Genomic DNA, 21,721 nt, shown 5'->3' on the forward strand with positions numbered 1-21,721 from the left:
GCTCCTAATAAGAAATCGCTGATTGACAGACTGGCAATGATAATGTTACTACTCGTGCGAAGACGTCGTTTACGAAATATAATCCAAACAAGTAGTGCGTTAGTTGAACAAGACGATATCCCAAGTACGACATAAGCAACATGCATATAGGGAATCGTACTGTAAACCATGGTTGTTTTTCTATTGTATTACCGTTGACTGTGTTTCATGCTATAATTAAGTCTGCTATATTTCTGGGAAATTGATTGAATGGTAACTATACAGATATTCCTGTCATTAAATCACTTAGTTTTGAATTTCAAATTTAGTGTTTGATTTCGCACTAGTATCTAATGAATATTTTCCGTAAGTGTTGGGAGTGTCAGAGAAAACGTCATTCTTATAAGGATACGGATATCGAAGATAGTGATAAGTTTAAGATTCCTGTTTGTTTAGTGTAATGACGAACCATAGTTTAACACGTTCCAGACAAGGATTCCTCATCTACGTTGCAAAATTATCTTTTATATGGTCTTTAATTCTGATCCATGAGGGTGAACGAATATTCAACAGGATGCATTTCAAATGTCACATCCAATTAAGGCCTTTTAAAAATATCTTGTCAGTTTGAAGTATTTACGTAAGCAAAGTATTTCAATTGAGGATTCTGAAGGCATTATTTTCTTATTACCTTTTAATGTCAAACAGTATGTTCACAAATTCATTAAAAATGTCTTCATATTGTTTAACCGGAAATAACAACATTGTAGAGATTTTTAATTGAAAATGCCTGTGTTTTGAAATGTTATTCTGCTTTTTGCTTCATCTATTCGTGATATTTGTTATTATAAAAGGTTTTGAAATTATCACACGTTTTAAAAATATGTTATATAGATATCCTTATTAATTATTAGGGATTTTAAGACTTCCTTGATTGCCTAGGTGTTTTTATATATATATTCATAAAATCTCGAGAATACATTGTTATTAATAGTTTTTTGTTCTCGTTATGATCCAGACAGAATAGCTATTGCGAAAATGACAAAAAGAAAAAGAATTGACATCAAAACATGAGCACAAAAAAAGTATTAAATAATATAAATCTAGTTATCAAAGGTACCAGGATTATAATTTAGTACGCCACACGCGCGTTTCGTCTACATAAGACTCATCAGTGACGCAAGAATCAAAATATTTATAAAGCCAAACAAGTACAAAGTTGAAGAGCATTGAGGATCCAAAATTCCAAAAAGTTGTGAAAGCGGAGATGAGTTTTGTTGCTTCGGTCTGGTAGGGAGTTACTTCTTGACGAACGACACAAATCGTATACCTCATGCATTTGAAATAACATACATTTCAACCAGAAAACACACAGTCAAATATAAAAGGAGGTTTGTTATAACATAATCATGTCAGCAAACCACACTAAAAATATTTAAAAAAAAACATATGAAGCCAACGACCGGTCTAAAATAGACATATCCTCAAACCCTAGGTTATATATTTCTTTATTGTATTGACGTATTTTACAAAATATTTCCCGTTACATCCTCATTAAAATATCATTTCCACGCAAGCGATTTCAATAATGAACGGAAATTTGTGAACAGAGAGATAATAAAATTGTATACCTTTGAATGCAGGTATTCCTTACAACATCACGTACGCAGCTTCTTGTACTAATCAGCTATCATACCATATAAACGGTAATTGGATAGTTTTCTATGTTTTACAGCCTCGATAAGAACGAACATGAAACTATAGATATATATAGCACGCCAAGCAATCGTTTACATATATAAGATTTGCCAAAATTGGAACCATAAGTACGCTTGGTGCTTATATATTTATCTAATTGATACTGTCTATTTTATACCTTGATTTATAAAATCAAAAACCAAAAGAAGCTTTTGAATATGAAAGGCCTACTTGAAAACAAGTTAAGTATAGTTTTTCAATTATACAATTGTTCATTTCAATATAAAGTAACAAATAAACTAATCCATGGACTTATTTTCTAGACTCATATATACAAATTTATTTATAACTCTCAGATATTTCGATAAACGAGTTCCAGACGTGTCCTTCTCACCAAATCGTGTCAATCTTGCTCAGACGAGGACTTAAAATCACAAATTTTACAAACCTGTCGAAGACACCCTCCCCCCCCCAAAAAAAAAAAATGTCCATTATTTTTTTCCAGTCAAACGTATGCACTTATTTTCATCCGCCTAAAAGTTTCCTCTTTGTAATACCCAAATCACTCAAAAGTTTCAGCGTTTATATGTCCAGTGTAACCTCAAACATTTCTACGGTAGGCATAACACAATTGCAAACATTGGCAAAAGGGACAAAAAATGCAAAACCGATAATAAGGACACCAATACCTAAGTAATTAGGGTACTCGGAGTTACTGAGTCACAAAACATTAAATGCAACGCATATTGTATTAATAGAGCCACATTTTATAAACTATAAAGACCCATGTCATCATTAATTTGTTGGGTTTTGTCAAGGCAAAGTTCAGGTCTTATACAAGTATACATATATTCAAGTCGCAGATGAATACATCTATGTCTCACGTTTTTGCAAAATGTACCCCGTGTATTTTTTTTCTATCTTGTCCTGGATATACATGAAATATTTGCCACTTGACATCAAGCGAGCAACATTTAATCACCTGCCAACAGTTGTATCAATGAAATTATTTAGACGATGATATATATGTAGGAAAATCCGGATATTCCTAATGTTAAACCTTTGTTTCTTATTATAACAATGTGTGTGCTGCATTCATTATGCTTTTATAGCCATTAAATAATTTCCTATCTTGCTCTAGCCGTCTTTGAAACGATACTTTTAAAGACACAGAAATCAATTGACGATCTTAATATATATTAATCAATAAAACTCTAGTCTTTGAAAAGGAAAATGTTTTGAAATCAAAATCAAACAAAAACAGAAAATGATTTGTGTAAATAACAAAACAAAGTTCAATGCCATGTCAATTACCTTGAAGAAATCTTAAAGGAGAAATATAGTTTTAAGGCAATGTTATATGGACATATTTAAAATAAAATCACCATATAGGTGAGTAAAAACTTAGAGTTCATTATAAAACAGCTAATGTTGATTCATTAGCGAGACTCATTAACGAAAAATGTAGATATACATAATGTCAGAAAAATTATCCATGATAATAATGCATATGTCTGATGATTTTAGTTTCTGGAATAATTCTAAAGTGATATAATTCGTCTGAAAGTATTCACCAATAAAAATGCAAAAATATAGGGGGGGGAAAATTAACATAAAAAGCAACATTAACATGACTAATTCACTAATGGGTCCAAAATCTTTAAATTATTTTTCACAACAGTTGCACTTGCTCGTTGACATGTTCATGTTGATGGAATCTATCATGCTGTAAATCATGAGTTTAACTGCAAATGTGTAGTTATCAAAACTGAACGCTACGACAGAATATATTTAAATAGGTTTGGTTTTCGGTTGGTGATACTCCAACGACTTCTTTTCCACATTTTAATTGAAAATCGCACAAAAAAAATCCCAAAACTGGCCAGGGTCCTTTCTTCCATAATACCAAAATAAAAATGATCTTTTTACACTGTGCGATTCAAAACAAATTTATTCTGCCTGAGGTAGAACGTCAAACGTAATTGATGAAAACTCAAAAAGCTTTCTTTGCACTAACTATACATAAAGGTCTTGATGGCGGATAGAGAAAAGAATTATGGGCATGACCTTAGAATTTGAAAAATAAAGAATGGAGGGACAACCCATTTAAACCTTCATGTTTAAGAAGTAATTAAAGTATAATCATTTTAATATATTCTTCTTTTGGACACATCTAAGGGTCAGATTGTAAAAAAAGGATTCCGAAATTTAAAAAAAGGGGCGAGTTAAATACACATAACTTGTTTTCTACAAAACTATGAAATTACGACGAGTTATAGGAAATTGTTTGGATGTCCTATACAAATCAGAAGATGTTGTATGAATGCCAATGAAACAACTCTTCACTAGAGACCAAACGACACAGATATGACAAGTATAGGTCACATACTTTACTACCGTCCTCAGTCAATATACTTCTTTCAGGTCAATAGATATAGGAAGATGTGGTGTGAGTGCCAATGAGACAACTCTCCATACAAATAACAATTTAAAAAGTAAACCATTATAGGTTAAAGTACGGCCTTCAACACGGAGCCTTAGCTCACACCGAACAACAAGCTATAAAGGGCCCCAAAATTACTAGTGTAAAACCATTCAAACGGGAAAACCAACGGTCTAATCTATATAAACAAAACGAGAAACGAGAAACACGTATATATTACATAAACAAACGACAACTACTGTACATCAGATTCCTGACTTAGGACAGGTGCAAACATTTGCAGCGGGATTAAACGTTTTAATGGATCCAAACCTTCTCCCTTTTTCTGAAACAATAGCATAACATCACAACAAAGAAAAACATACGATAAAATATCAATTGGCAGACTTAACTCAATCAAAAAACGTATGATTAAACAATGAACGAATAAATTTGATCTGCGATATCTGAATACAAATGCACAGTTACTTAAATATTAGAGACAAACATTCATGACCAAAAAGCTAACAAACAAATTCAAAAACAGGACATGACTGAGAAATATTTAACCAATCAATGTTCACTTTAGAAAAAAAACCGGTTTTTTTATAATCTTGAAGTTTATACAAATGTTGTAAGAATAAGTGAAAAATTGAAGATATTACAAATAATCAAAGCTGGTGTACAGACAAGATCCATATAAATAAAAAATAACAAAAAAGCATTATAAACAGTATCAACAGGTAGAATTAACAAGAAAATACGATTTGAGAGTACTCGCAGTTACTGACAGCTAGTTAAAAGCCAAAACCAATTAATAATAAAAAAATCATGCATCAGAGACTACAATCGACTAAAACACATCACAGGGATTTAGTATTTTAACGTCATTAATAGTCAAAGAAGACACGACTTGTGCAATGCCAAAATTAAATGTATCGACAGGTAGTAGTATAGTGAAGAGCGACTTCTATAGAAATAAAAGTTAACGTGTCTGTGTCTCTATACATATCGCCTCAAAAAATAATGAAATTTAGTTATGTTTTAATTTGCTAATGACAATATCAATACTAGTGCCAATGTGAACTATATTCAGAGATCTTATTACAATATTGGTACGATAACCCTTACTTATAAGTTTGTTTAAAGATTCGATGAGTTTACAAGGATCACATAGTGATTTCCTCGCTTTACGTACAATATTACCATAAAATTTAGGATGTGAAATACCATTTTTAATAAGCTTTCTACAGGTATAGCCAAATTTACTAATCAAATCTTTGTATCTATGAAAGAATTTAGTAAAAGTTTTAAGTAATTTATGGTATCGAAATCCCTGACACAACAATTTACCAGTGATGCATTGATTACGTTCGTTAAAATCTATGACATCAGAACACACACGGGCAAACCGAACGAGTTGCGATATATAAACACCGTATGATGGAGCCAAAGGCACATCGCCGTCTAAAAAAGGAAAATTAACAATAGGAAATGAAAAATCGTCTCTTTTGTCGTTAATTTTAGTGTGAAGTTTCCCGTTTGAAATTGAAATGTCTAAATCTAGAAAAGGACAACTGCTGCTGTTTATGTTAGATTTAGTTAAAGTAAGTTCGTTTGGGTAAATTTCTGAAGTATATTTAGAGAACTCTGGATTATTCAACGAAAAAATATCATCCAGATAACGGTAGGTATTTTTGAATGTATCAACCAAATGTAACAATGATGGGTCTTTACTGAGTTTGGTCATAAACTGAGATTCATAGCAATATAGAAATAAATCTGCTATTAAAGGGGCACAGTTGGTGCCCATAGGAATACCTACTACCTGACGATACACTTTATCGCCGAAACGTACATAAATGTTATCAAGCAGAAAGTTTAAAGCTTCAATCGTATCCTCACATTTCCAGTAAGTGTATCTAGCATACTTTCCTTTTTCGTTACAGAAAAAGGCCTTAAACGAGTTACAGCAAATAAAATTACAATGAGATTTTTCGAAAGACCATTTTATCAAATACAAAAACTTTTTCTTTATAAGATTGTGTGGAAGTGTAGTGTACAGAGTAGAAAAATCATAACTGTCAACAGAATTGTAAGGACCATTGAAAGCATGTATTTTATCTAAAACCTCTAAAGAATTTTTAACACTCCAAAAATAAATAATTCCATTATTTTCATAAGCTTTATTACAAAAGTTAATAACCAGTTCTTTGATAGTAGTAAGGGAGGTGGTTAGAAGCACTGATAGATTAGTAGTAGAACACTTACTGAAAGCGGAGATGAAACGGAATTTAAATGGTTTTTGTGTAATTTCGGTAACCAGTACATGGTAGGGACTTTCAAATGTTCGGAAGATGCTTTAAGCTGGGCAGTGGCAGTGGTATGCTTGTTAACGATTTGACTCTCTGTGGTGCGCACTGACCTGAATGTAGAGGAATTGATAATTTCGTTTTGAAGAACTTTCGTGTAGTATATGCGTCACACCACCACTACATTATTTGCTGCCTTGTCTGCCGGTACGAACACAAACCGCTCTGCGAGTACCTTGAGTTTGTTTTTTATTCTAGAAATGGGTATATCATGGTTCCTATCATTAATTTCAGAATTGTTTTCTAAATGAGATATTCGAATATCAACCGTATTCATAATTTTATTCAAATAACTGTCTAAAGATTTTTTATCGGATTTTTCACGTTTGCACCAATTTTTACAATAGGCAGACAGAGCGTCTTTAATGACCTGACGACACTGTTTCCAATCTATTGTAGATGGAGGACGGTATTTCGGTCCTTTCTTTAGAAAAGTTATGACTTCACGGTCATCGACGATGTTAAGGTCTCCTGTGATAACATGACCATAGGGAACATATTTAAAACTAGATGTTTCGCAATCTCAAGTGGAAGGAACATTATTTGCTATATTGACGTCTGTTGTAATTGACGTATGATTGAAAATCAAATTTCTGCTTGGTTTTTTATAAGAATACGAAATAATGGGTTGTTCTATATTATCAAAATATGGAGGTATTAAGCTATAGACAGAAGAGTCATTGAATATGCTAGACAAATTAATAAAATCAATACCTCTATTTATATATTTTAATTTGAGAAAATGTCGTTTATGATTTTCAGGTTTATCAATAATAGGAAAAAGCCTGTGATGACAAAAGGCTGTAATAATACGGGTGTATTCATAAAATGGGCTAAAAAAAGAAATTTTATCACACTCCAGAAAAATAGCATATAATTTACTTATAGGTATCTGACCCAGTTTGCATAATACTTAATGTCTGCCATTATTCTTTATTATAGATAACAGATCAGCAAGTGTATAATTTATACGATGTTTAATACGTTGATTACGGTTCTTGCGTTTACCATGAGACCTATTATTTCTAAGTCGTTTATCAACAATATTAATGACATCGATATGAGTTTTAGATATGTTCCCCTGCCCTAATATTTTATCATTTAGACCGAGAGGATAAGCTGTTTGAAGTCTTTTTATCCAAAACAATTCGCGAACTTCGCGCGATTTTTCAAATTGCTTGTGCGATTCTCCAGGTTGTTTTTGAACGGTTTCGAGCGGTTAGAATTTTATATATTTCAGATTATGATTATGCTTATCTAAAAGCTGATATACTAAACTTTTGAATTTTTTGGGTCTACGAAAGCGGTAGAGATGTTCTTGATTTCTTCTGAAATACTCTCGTCCCGTCTGTCCCACATATTGAATACCACACTTAGGTTGGGTTCAAGTTACCACATATATTAGGTTTTGAGTTTTTCAGGTAATATCACAGGAAAAGGAGAGCGAAAAGGTTCTCCCGTTCACTGTTGACCTTATAGTATTTTGAGAAGTTAATCTAAAACAGGTTAGTCATTTTTTGGCATTGCACGGGAAAATTTGTGGATATCCACGTGCATTTTTGTTAAATAATATGGCTGTAGTGGCATTACCAATACGTTTATTTATGCACGTAGATAACCTAGAAGTTGTGTTGTTGATAATATTTTTTCCATTGTATACTTGTATCGACCTCATACAAAGGCTATAATTGTTATATAATTAATTTCCGAACATATTTGTATCAAAATCGTCATTTCATGTAGTTTGAATTTTATAGATATCATATTGTCTCCTTATTACTATTAGTTGTTTTTTCATTAACTTTTTAAATTGTTTACATCTTATGTATTTGATAAAACTGGGAAGGTTTATTTTACTAATTAGGTCTTTCCACTTTTCTGTGGAAAGACCTATTGTTTTTCTTCTGATTATTTTTTTTTTTTTTTTTTTCTTCCGCCTAATTTTGTTCTTGCGATAAACATTTGTTTCGCAATAAGTCGCTTAGATATTTGGTATATGATATCGAACAGTTTATGCGCTTTTGAAATTTACCCTGCGTAAACGAATACTTTTCTTTGTAGGAGTTATCTCCCCAAACACTGTTTTCCTTGTTAGCGCATCTCCTTCGCAACCGTAAAAGATTATGACAAATTTATTTTACAAAATTGCTCGTTATATCCTTGGCATGATTTGTCCAATTTTGACCGAAGCGATATGACCCCTCCATATGAGAGCTATTTCCCCTTATGCATCTGATATAAGTGATATGAATTTCTATCTTATAAATCATAAGTGATAGAGACCTAGGATCTTTTGATTTGAGGTCCTTGGTCCCAAAAAATGAAAATTAGGTCAAGGTCAAAGGTCAAGGTCATATTCTAATATTTGAATTTGGCTTATTTTCACTTATATCCAAAGACTGTATAAGATATCAACAAATTATTTTTACTAAATTGTTAGTTGCGACATGTCGTAAGATGTAAATTTTGATTGCAAGCGTACGTTGAATGTAAAAGGGAGTTTTCTCCCCTCTTGTATTTAAAAATACGCGTTTGGTGATATAACTCATTAACTAAATATAATTAAGACCTATGGTCTTTTGATTTGAGGTCCTTGGTGTATGACCTTGAAATTGATCTCAAGGTCATAGCTTAATTTGACGTTCTAGATTTTGACCTTTGCTTTTATTCTATATGTATACATGATAAAGATATACAACTTTTAGAAAAAGGTTTCAAACCATTTAACCTTGAAAAAAACAACCGGAAGTGACCTTTTGTAAACCGGAAGTAGCTATTTTTTTGTACTTTATTAATATAAAAGTATAAAGAACCAGATATTTTTGGAATTAGTGTCAAGTAAATATTCAAATATAATCGGAAGTAACATTTTTCAAACCGGAAGTAACAAATTATCTCCCTTATTTAAAAAAAATGTATGGAAACAATATATTTTTGGAATCAGCTTACCAGGAGCTATCATTTGACGATTGAAATGACATTTTAAAGTTAGTTTTTTCCATATTATTAGGTCTTTCCACTTTTCTGTGGAAAGCCTATTGTATTTGATCTGATTATTAGGTCTTTCCACTTTTCTGTGGAAAGACCTATTGTTTTTCTTCTGATTATTTTTTTTTTCTTCCGCCTAATTTTGTTCTTGCGATAAACATTTGTTTCGCAATATGTCGCTTAGATATTTTGTATATGATATCGAACAGTGTATGCGCTTTTGAAATTTACCCTGCGTAAACGAATACTTTTCTTTGTAGGAGTTATCTCCCCAAACACTGTTTTCCTTGTTATCGCATCTCCTTTGCAACCGTAAAAGATTATGACAAATTTATTTTACAAAATTGCTCGTTATATCCTTGGCATGATTTGTCCTATTTTGACCGAAGCGATATGACCGCTCCATATGAGAGTTATTTCCCCTTATGCATCTGATATAAGTGATATGAATTTCTATCTTATAAATCATAAGTGATAGAGACCTAGGATCTTTTGATTTGAGGTCCTTGGTCCCAAAAAATGAAAATTAGGTCAAGGTCAAAGGTCAAGGTCATATTCTAATATTTGAATTTGGCTTATTTTCACTTATATCCAAAGACTGTATAAGATATCAACAAATTATTTTTACTAAATTGTTTGTTGCGACATGTCGTAAGATGCAAATTTTGATTGCAAGCGTACGTTGAATGTAAAAGGGAGTTTTCTCCCCTCTAGTATTTAAAAATACGCGTTTGGTGATATAACTCATTAACTAAATATAATTAAGACCTATGGTCTTTTGATTTGAGGTCCTTGGTTTATGACCTTCAAATTGATCTCAAGGTCATAGCTTAATTTGACGTTCTAGATTTTGACCTTTGCTTTTATTCTATATGTATACATGATAAAGATATACAACTTTTAGAAAAAGGTATCAAACCATTTAACCTTGAAAAAAACAACCGGAAGTGACCTTTTGTAAACCGGAAGTAGCTATTTGTTTGTACTTTATTAATATAAAAGTATATAGAACCAGATATTTTTGGAATTAGTGTCAAGTAAATATTCAAATATAATCGGAAGTAACATTTTTCAAACCGGAAGTAACAAATTATCTCCCTTATTTAAAAAAAATGTATGGAAACAATATATTTTTGGAATCAGCTTACCAGGAGCTATCATTTGACGATTGAAATGACATTTTAAACTGAGTTTCACAACTTTTCATATCAAAATACATTGTTTTGATGGAAAGACCTTCAATTGTTCTCTGAACAATTGGTTTTTAATTTTAATTTGTATTTCTTATTTAAAGGATTACTAGCTAAAACTCTAACAGTATGTCCTGTGATAATTTGATGCAAGGTGAAGGAAAAATGGATATGAAAATCTTTCAATATAAGACGTATTATTTTTTTTTTTACAACGCAATTGTCAATTAGTGGCCTTCCATGTATCGGAAGCTTCCTTTTTTAAAACATGTTTAACACATCCGTGATTTTACACAACTTAAATATTTTAATCTAAACTGTCAACGCTCTATCTGCTAGGATGGATTCAGCAAAGATTTTTACTCTGTTTGTTATGATATCGTTTTTCAGATGTTTGTAATCATTACATTTATAAATTCAGAAATATTTTTGGGCATTTTATTACTACGAAAATGGCGACAGAGTACCTTTGGAAAACCTCGCCTTTCTCAAATTGCTACAATTAGTCTCGTGTTTGTGTCCGTAGTTCAACATTTGCACCTTTAAATACACGAAAAAAAATCCGAATTTTCGGTACATGTACATGGATTTGTTTGATTCATCTAACTTGTATCTTATATATTTTAATTGATAAGTTAAAAATATATCATGAACATTAAACGTTCATTTTTGTATGCCGTATGATGACATAAACATTATTAATTAACGTGGATTCAGTAGTTATTGTTGGTACCATTTTTCTTTGTTTTTTTGGATATAAATAAGAGTAAATTATTTTACAAGATGAAATTATCCTTAAATCTTTAACTTTACGTAGATAACAAAGTATTTCTTATGAAACCAAAAGATTATGTATTTCAACAAACGTTTCAAATAAAATCAAATTTTGAATTTTAGGATATCAATATAAAACGTATTATTTTTTTATTTTTTTCACAACGCAATTGTCAATCAGTGACTTTCAATGTATTGGAAGCTTCCTTTTTAAAACATGTTTTATCGGAAGCGTCCTTTATGTAAAAATATGTTCAAATACATCCGTGATTTACACGACTTAAATATTTTAATCTACACTGTCAACGCTCTAGCTGCTAGGATGGATTCAGCAAAGATTGTTACTCTGCTTCTTATGATATCGTTTTTCAGAGGTTTGTTAATCATTACACTTTTACACTTTTAAAAATTACACTTACACTTTTAAAAATTACATTACACTTTTAAAAATGCAGAAATATTTTGGGGCATTTTATTACTACGAAAATCGCGACCGAGTAGCTTGGAAAACCTCGTCTTTCTCAAATTGCTACAATTAGTCTCGTGATTGTGTCCGTAGTTCAACATTTGCAATTTTAAATACACGCAAAAATTCCGAATTTACGGTACATGGATTTATTTGATTCATCTAACTTGTATCTTATATATTTTAATTGGTAAGTTAAACATATATTACGAACATTAAACTTTCATTTCTTTATGCCGTTTGAAGACATAGACATTATTAATTTAACGTGGATTCAGCATTGATCGTTGATAACAATATTCCTTGATTTTGAAGATATAAATAACAGTTAATTATTTTACAAAACTAAATTGTCCCGAGAAAACTATAACTTTACATAGATTATGTAGAAAACAAAGTATTTTTTAATGAAACCAAAAAATTATGTTTTTTTTACACACCTTTAAATTTTTTTTTAAAGAGCTATGGCCAATTTCCCCTCAATTTTTTTCATTCGATAAGATAGGTAAATCATGTTTTGAATAGCCCGAAAGATGCTAATTATAGTACATTAAAATACGTCACATCATCTATGTTCATACCTTGAACAGGTATACCTACAAAAAACAAGGCCAAGACTATTGATTTTTTTAATACTGATTTTATCTAATTATTAAACACTCTTTATGACCATAAGGTACCATACCACGTAACTTGTCAAAAAGCCAAATACTATTAAACAAATTCAAATATGATGTTGTTTTTCTCACACTGAATAGTCCTGGTCTTTTAAAATTTATCGTCTATAAGATAATATAAGATAATAAGATAATCGTGATGATGATTAAACACATATTTGAATATTGTGTGATCATACGTAGAACTGTACAGTTGTTGTACATAATCGGGCATGGAAACTATTATGATCTCAGATCTCCTTCAGGGATAAATGAGAAATATATACAACACTACAGTCCGACGTTAGACTATGGGCTAAAACCATACAGTATACTAGCTATAGATTGTCAGTATCTCATAGTACAAAGCAATAAATACAAATGCAAATAAACTCATCATAGATACCAGGATTTAAATTTGAATTTTCACCAGACGAGCGTTTCGTCCTCCAAAGACTGAACAGTGGCCCTCGAATGAAAAAAAAAATTAAAAAAAGCAACATAAAGTACGAAGTTGAGGAGCATTGAGGACCAAACAGTTCTTACCGTTTTGCCAAATACAGCTACGTTTAATATAATCCTGTAAAACCATTTGAATAGGATTCGTTATTTAAAAAAAATTTACATTTAAATTTTCTAAATATAATATTAAGTCTCATTTGTATTTTTTAACATATCTATGTCATTTCATTAATATATATACAAAAAATATAAGACCTCCTCTTTTACAGGTGGTTTAAGCAGGTGTGATATTGGTTGGGTTAATGAAAATCAGTCATGTTACTACTTTAGTCGATTTTCTACAAACTTTTACACGGCACTGGTATGTGTTCATTAATGTCTAAAGAAATAAAATCGTTTGATTTATCAAAACAATTTCTCACGAAGAGCTAAGTCGAAAATATTGAGTTCCATTTATATAACAGAGAAAATAAAATAATGTAAAATCAGACCTTAACCATTATCATTTGTTCCATAACATGCATAAGGTCCAATGCAATGATTATTATGTTTTTCGTTTAACCATGGGTTTGGGCATTTTAAGCGAATATTTTAATATAAAACTCCAACCCATGGTCATTTTGATAACAAATATCCGTCTACCATTAACTATTTTGATTCTAATATGAAAAATATGGTATTATCATCAACCAAGAAAGCCCTATTTACACAAGACTGGTTTGACTGTTCCGTACTGCCCACCATATATAAAGGTGAATTTTGGTGTTTTTGTGCATGAATATATAAATTATTGTATAGTTGTGACACACTCATTTGACAGAGAAAAGGAATAATTACTAAGACAACATCAACTCAACAATGTTTAAAGGAACACCAATCAATGATTAAAGCATGAAATAGTACATGGCAGCCGTAGATTTGTTTTCATTTAACAAATGAAATTTATATTAAAATAATCGAATTTGTATCCGATGAATCGTTCTTACTGGATAACAACAAATCATCTATATAACTGTCTGAAGCTAAAAGAGGCCGATATCGTAAATTGAATGTATTGACATATAAGTTTATAAATTTTGAAAAATCCCATTTTCACTTTAAAATGTTCTTTTTATCTACGTTTACTATATCCTGATGCGTCTTAAACACGCCCGGTGTTTTCATTTGACACCGGCACCATATGTATGACGTCACCTTTTTTTTTAATAATAATTGAAAATGCACTGATTTGTTTATTTTGTGTTAGAATAGAAATAACCTATTGTATTTGAAGCTTCGCCTACATAAAACCTGGGTTTTGATGTCGCAAATTGAGTTCACCTGGTCGTATACATAAGACTGGAATAACGCGGAACAACCAGTTGGCTGCTTGAATGATTGTCCGCTAACAGTAGATATACTTTGAGTATATTTGTTAATGATACATATATAGGTCGTAATATTAAAATTGTCATCAACGTTTTATCTATCATTGTGGTACTTTTGTTTTTGTTAGAGTTTTTGCAAATCTGTTGGTGGGAAATTGATTGAGATCGACAGTCGATTTGAATGGAACATGATAAAAAGACATGTGCAGGGACGACGTAAGTATACATTTACCCTTCCTACGACCCCCCCCCCCACCGAGTTTTTGGTGAGGTTCGTGTTGCTTAGTCTTTTGTTTTCTAAGTTGTGTCTTGTGTACTATTATTTGTCTGTTTGTCTATTCCTAGTTTAGCCATGGCGTTGTCAGTTTATTTTCGATCTATGAGTTTGACTGTCCCTTTGTTATCGTTCGCCACTCCTTTAAAGACATAACCTCAACCCATAGAAAAAACAACAAAATAAGGTCGAATCAAGTGTAAATTTTAGAAATAAACCAGACTCCAAAACCTCTCGTAAAAAAGTGAGAAAAAATATAAAAAAGTAAAATTTCAAACAAAATTGACAATTTAATTCATTTCGTGCACCAAAGCACTACTTTTGTATGAATATATATTATTTTAGAATCGAATATTGTTATGGAAATGTTATGCTATAACTGTATGCATGTATATTATTATAAAAGAATCTTTAGTTGTGGAAATGAGAAGCTTGTTGCTTGAAGCATTGTTCATATAGGTGGTTTGGTTTTGACACTTACAAACAGAGAAATTTAATAAAGATATCTTCTATACAATCATACGTATAAATGTACATAAGCTTTCATCTGTAAGCACTTGAATAAGTGTTTTAGTTCTTCTATATATACCAACTGTAACATGTTATATTTGAAATAAATAAAATAAACGTTCAATTTTTAGAAATGCGTGAAAAGAAATAAACATTTGAAAACCTTATCAATAAATAAAATACAACATAAGGTAAAAAGAAATAGCGACAAACAGTAGTTGCGCAATGCTGATTGTGTTATGGCAAAGTGTTCCTGGTCCAAAATCTTATGCTACTACAAATTGGAATTGATGCCAATTTACAAGACTGTACAGTGACAAGTTAAACAATCTGAATAATATCGGTAGGAACAAGGGCTTTGAACGCAATACCTTTTGTAGAACATGGTGTGCTCTCTTTAAGTATGTTCGCTTGTCATGTTTGGGGATTTTTGTCAGATTTTCGGAATCCTCTGGTTTTATCCATTTGAAGGTCTTAAAAAAAAATTACCCATTGACCCTCATTTTTCTTTTTATAAATCATTTACATGTATAATTATAAGCCATCTGTAAAAGTCTTATACAATCTTTGTTATTTTTAATAGTTTTTGAGAACTTGTCAATGACAAAGCTATGAAAAATCAAGAGAGAACATTTTCCTGCCAAAATTTCAATGGCTTATATCTTGAAATCAAGCACATTGACCTATATATTTGTTTTGCTTTTTTGTTTCCTTTGTTAATCCCCTATCAATATATACTAGTGTTATGGAAAGTTTGTTATTTTGAAACTGAGTAGCGAACCTCCTTAAGGAGTCCGTTGATGAACTGTTACAAAGTTGTTGTTTCCGTTGTGAACAGGCATGACATATTTGCCATTAGACGTTACAAAATGAACTGTGAAACATAACTGTCAGTTAATTTTTTTTTGGTATTAATGTTACAAAAATTGATTTATGTTTTTGTAGGTTTTCCGGACTTTTATATTGGTTTGACTGACTTATTTAGCGAGGGTGATTGGCAAAAGGCAACAACACTGGGAAGACAAACTTTCCTACAATGGGGAAATGGGCAACCTGATAATGCGGGCAATAATCAGCATTGTGTTCAAGTGTATGTCTCAGCAATGAAATTTGATGACCTTTGGTGTCATTATGATCGTCATTTCATCTGCGAGAAATAAAGGGTCAATTCGTTACTAAAGAATCCACGTTGCAACAATAACATGTGAATAAAATGAAAAGTTTTCTTTAATGAACATGCATGTTATGAAGCCATTTGACCAACGTGTTCTGTAATTGTCAATGTATTAACAAATAATTTCTGAGGTGTCCAAACTCCAGGCATCAGTGACGTTGACCGGATTTTGCACTCGTTTCTATTTTGACTTTTGAATCATGTTCAACAATTCTATTGACTAGATACTTTGAATTCCTCTGTTTTGATTCAAGCATAAGGGATGACAATAGGCCATTTCTCAACGATTCTTTCACCGGAATGAATCGTCAAGTTTGCACGCCTTTATGACGTCATTTTCCAGAATGAAGGCGCGCCTGTATCTCTGCTCTATTAAAGTTTCAATCACTTTCATAATCGTCATTCTGCAGGGTGGTTTAGAAATAATTTCTGTTCCGTAAGTACGTTATCCTAATTCCTGTACCACTCAAGGCAAGGTGGCCAACTTAATAGATTTTAATTTTATTATTTTGTGCAGTATAAGATCAAACTTCTCACGCGTTCGCTCAATATACGTGGGAAATAATAATGCCTACATTTTAGTCACATGGTGATGGAAGTCAAATGACAGATTCAACTAACTACACCATCCCGTAACTGGCCTATTATGTAAACAAAAAGCACTGATGGTGTTCTAAATTATAAACCTGATTTATTTCATGAGTTCAAACATATCAAATTTGTAGATCGTCTTTGAGAAAAGTTCTTTGATATGTCACTTTTGTTTAGTCGGTGAATTTCCAAAATCACACAGCAGAATAAAATCGATATAACGACATATGTAATAATTTTTGATCAAATGACAGTTTCTGTACTCTTTCAGATATCGGAGTATTAGACATATGGTTTGAATTTCTCGCTACATTGAAGACCTGTTGGTGGCCTTCTGCTGTTGTTTTTTTCTATGGTCGGGTTGTTGTCTCTTTGGCACATTCCCCATTTCCATTCTCAATTTTATTACTTATTAACGTCGTTCATTAACTATCTTTACCATTCTGTCATATGTCTACATTTTTACGAAAATCGCCTTAAACATGAAATAAAAATTTAACTTATAAACTTATAAACTATATTTCTAGAACACGAGTGTCAGTGCAATTTGCAATAACTATATGACAAGTGATCTGCTTCTTTTTTAATTTAATGATTCTAGACATTGGTGGGATTTTTGTTGGCAAAAAAGATGAAGATATTCATTTTCTATTATTTTTCGATTTACTTTTAAAATGCGTTTCTAGAAAAAAAATCTGGAGTTGTTGATAAAACAAAATGAGAAGAATGTCCTTTTTCTCACTCACTATGAAATCCTAGCTCTCTCGTCTTTTCAAACAAAAAAAATCTGCTGTAATGATCGAAATAGATTACTTAAATAATAATAGCTAAATTTAAAATCATACAAGAACTTAAGAGAAATCAACACATTTTTTGTAACGTATATAACCAACATCAGTAAAACGACGTGTTTAAGAAAGTCTTGCATAGATAGTGTTTTGATTATTCCAAATTCTGTTTATACATGAGAAACTTTAATATGTTTTTGTTTTCTCTATATATAAACAAGACAAAACCAAAACCTTGAACAAACAGAAACTCAAATCTTTATTTAGAATCTTAAGGCCGTGTCAACTCAGTTCGTGTAAGGTCTGTTTAATTCATGAACGTGTACTCTAATTAAATAATCTCAAACAGATTCATAAACAAAGTGTTCTAGAAACGGTGAAATCGTTGTTAATGAAAAGTTACTGTAGTTTTTGCTGATATTCAATTCATTTTCCTTAATTCTATCATGATAAATAAAATAATCTCTCGCATTAAAAGATACCTCCAAAACAACACTAACGGTTGAGTTACGTACCAACAGTATCTGCATGATGATACGTACCAAATCTGAAAATTCTACTGGGAGTTAAAAAAAGTTTTGAAATAATAATTCTTTTAATTTTTGTGTATTTTTTTATAATTATTTTATTGGTATTTCGTTTCAAAATTATAACAACTCTTGTATAAGCATAATATACTCCCCAGGTTGTCATGACAATTTACAGAATTGTAATGATTATGGCCGTGCTGTATGTATGGACCCGACATACTCTCTTAGGTAACAGATCATTGTGCAAGATTTTGTGGAAAATGTGGTATGTGATATTTATACAATCTGTACGATTCATCCATGTTATTGCACATGAAGCTTTTACTTATGGAGTTATCTTTCATGGTCATGGCAATCATCAAGCATTATTATGATTATCATATCCATTTATATCGGTAATGCAATGCATATGGGCAATATATTTCCCTAAACATTTGGTATTCAAAAGCTTGCAGCTGCTATTCAGACTTTATCATGTTTTGTAGCGTAATACGGTTGAGCATCTATGATAAAAGAAATTATCAAAATAGAATGTAATCGATATATAAATAAATTTTTAAATGACACGTATGTAAAATAGGTATACAGCTGTTTCTGGGTATCGGGTCATTCGCTCCCAATACACGTTCACCCCTATGTATTATATGTCCCTGGTATCACATCTATACGACGGGTGCTGCATGTGGAGCAGGATCTGCTTACCCTTCCGGAGCACCTGAGATCACCCCTAGTTTTTGGTGGGGTTCGTGTTGTTTATTCTTTAGTTTTCTATGTTGTGTCGTGTGTGCTGTTGTTCGTTTGTCTTTTTCATTTTTAGCCATGGCGTTGTCAGTTTGTTTTAGATTTATGAGTTTGACTGTCCCTTTGGTATCTTTCGTCCCTCTTTTGTAATACATTAATAGATCCTTAAAATCTACTTTTCGTCAACTGGTTTAAAATTACCACCAAACGATATTCATGCGCATTTTGTCATTTGGCAAATCATGCAAATGTAAACATACACATCTTTAACATTGTTATCAAAAGCATAGAAGATAAAAATCAAAATGTAAGACTCTTCATTGAGCACTATTTTCAATGTGCAACGTTAACGTCATTGATTTTTGGGGTTGTTCGACTATCATTAAAGGTTATAGTAGACATATTTGTTTTGTTCAAGACCTAAAAGCATGAAAAAGTGTCAAATTAGTTATACATAACTTACCAGCCTGCTAGATACGGACAGTGACACCTATTTCAGAATTCCCGGGGTGGGGTGGGAAGCAAACCTAGAGTGAAAGCATAATGCAGCTTAACTGCCTAAACTGATATAATTTGTCTTACTTTGTCTGTGATATGTTCAAAAATATTTCACCGAGCTTTTTCTCAAGCTACAGGTTGTGAAAAAATTACACATATTGTATGGATTATATAGGAAAAGGCATCATAATGTGAATAGAAGCTAAACTAAATGATATAATTATAAAATAAAAAGGAGAAGATAGCTTTTAAGAAAATGCTTTCAGGATATCAAAAGAAAAGATGGGCCGCCGTACGTTTTTTCTTGCAAAAACATAAAACAGCAAAGTTCATGTAGAAATTTACTATTTCAGAGTTACCTTCCATTAATACTCAAAGGTAAAAACATTGAAAATCAAGCAAAAATAACCTATGTTTGTAAAAAAAAGTTAAAATCCTACACATTTTTTTCTTTTAAATGCAAATTCACATTAGTTAATTGTGTTCCTCATCAGATTTTGCTGACTTAATCGAAAATCTGGACCTTAGGTGCTATGCTATTTTACAATGCAAGATGGCGAAAGACACCCATACTACCTTAACAATCTTTTATACGGTTTTTGTGTTATTTTTGTTCTTCAACTAGTAAAACGGATAGGTTTGAGATCTAAAATTAAACTAGCTTAAGCAGGCCATAATAATTGTATATTAAAGTTCATGTTATAACACGATTATTTAATTGTTGATTTTCTTTTGTTTTGTGTAACGTCCAGTGACAAATATTTCATTAATGTTCAGGATGATTTTTTTAAACATGGATTGTTTCTTATGTTTTGTTTTGAGACCATGTTAATTGCTTTATTTTTGTTTGCTTAACGATCAGTAGCAAATATTTCTTGTGTATTCAAGACAAAAAAAAATCAAAAATCAAGAATGTAGTGCAGAGTGAGGCAACCAGAATTAATTCGAACTATTACGAACTGGAGAAATAAAAGCATACGTCGAAGAAAAAAAAAAACGACAATACCATGGCTAAACAGAAAAGGAGAAGAGTCAAAAACTTGTTTGACTTATCATGAGCAACACGACCCCATCTAAAACCGTGGTGGTCTTAAGTGCTCCGCAAGTAATCATTGTCGATGTTAAAATGATTCCGTCGTGACTGATATTGGTGGCCATGTTGGTTGATCACCCTCGATGAAAAACACAAATTTCATAATAATAATCTTTTATTCGTAAGCAATACAGCTTATAGAATATAAATATTACAAATATTCAATTACATCAGTGAAATATATTTACATTTAAACAATTAGACAAAAAATCATTTAAGTAAGTATACCCATGTACCAGTACAGCAGAGTATGATAATACATAACACATATTAAGCATTTATAATGATTAAATTAAATACGTGCCTTCTCGGCCAGAAATAAAAACTTCCCTAAATTGTTAAGTTCCTTAACATTATGAACAGATAGCAGTTGTGTGAGTTTAAAATTAGAAGGTTTTCTCCAATAATAAGGTTTGATAAATTTCTTTCGAAGTTCATTATACTTTTCACATACTAAAATAAAATGAAAATAAAATGGTGGATAAACTAGATGAAAAAGAAAAACTTTGATATCAATCCATTGAGCAGTTTCAGAAGAGAAGATTTTTAAGAAAAAATAACGGACAACAGACGGGCGGACGACGGACGCAAAGGGGTGACAGAAGCTCACATAGCCTCATGTACAATTGATTGGAAAACAGGGTCTTAATGACTGTGCTTGCTACTACAAGAAGCTTACGAAAAGAGGGACGAAAGATACCAAAGGGACAGTCAAACTCATAAATCTAAAACAAACTGACAACGCCATGGATAAAAATGAAAAAGACAAACAGAAAAACAATAGTACACACGACACAACATAGAAAACTAAAAAATAAACAACACGAACCCAACCAAAAACTAGGGGTGATCTCAGGTGCTCCGGAAGGGTAAATCAGAAGGTAGCCATATATGATGGTTTGAAACTGATGCTCATGCAAACTAAAACAAAACAGAAAATGTTTTTATGTTATTTTTGTTGTTCATCTAGTAAAACGGAAAGGGTTGTTATATAAAATAAAACTAGCTTAAGCAGACCATAATAACTGGTTTTTTTTATGTTCATGTTATATCATGATTATTAATGGTTGATTGTTGGTTTTGTGAAACGTCCAGTGACAAATATTTCATTTATGTCCAGGATAACTGTTTAAAACATGAATTGCATC

At 31.5% G+C, this 21,721-nt stretch overlaps 1 protein-coding gene across 1 annotated transcript; it reads left to right on the forward strand.

Annotated features, from left to right (window-relative positions):
• Positions 1-11,656: 11,656 nt before the first annotated feature.
• On the forward strand, positions 11,657-16,389 carry LOC139498440 (perlucin-like). The gene is made up of 4 exons (XM_071286824.1): positions 11,657-11,797; positions 13,277-13,368; positions 14,503-14,590; positions 16,104-16,389. Exons 1-4 carry the CDS (start codon positions 11,674-11,676, stop codon positions 16,316-16,318), a joined length of 519 nt encoding a protein of 172 aa, XP_071142925.1. The 5' UTR covers positions 11,657-11,673; the 3' UTR covers positions 16,319-16,389.
• Positions 16,390-21,721: the final 5,332 nt, after the last annotated feature.

This window comes from Mytilus edulis, chromosome 12, assembly GCF_963676685.1.
Source record: "Mytilus edulis chromosome 12, xbMytEdul2.2, whole genome shotgun sequence".
NCBI classification, from domain to species: Eukaryota; Metazoa; Mollusca; class Bivalvia; order Mytilida; family Mytilidae; genus Mytilus; species Mytilus edulis.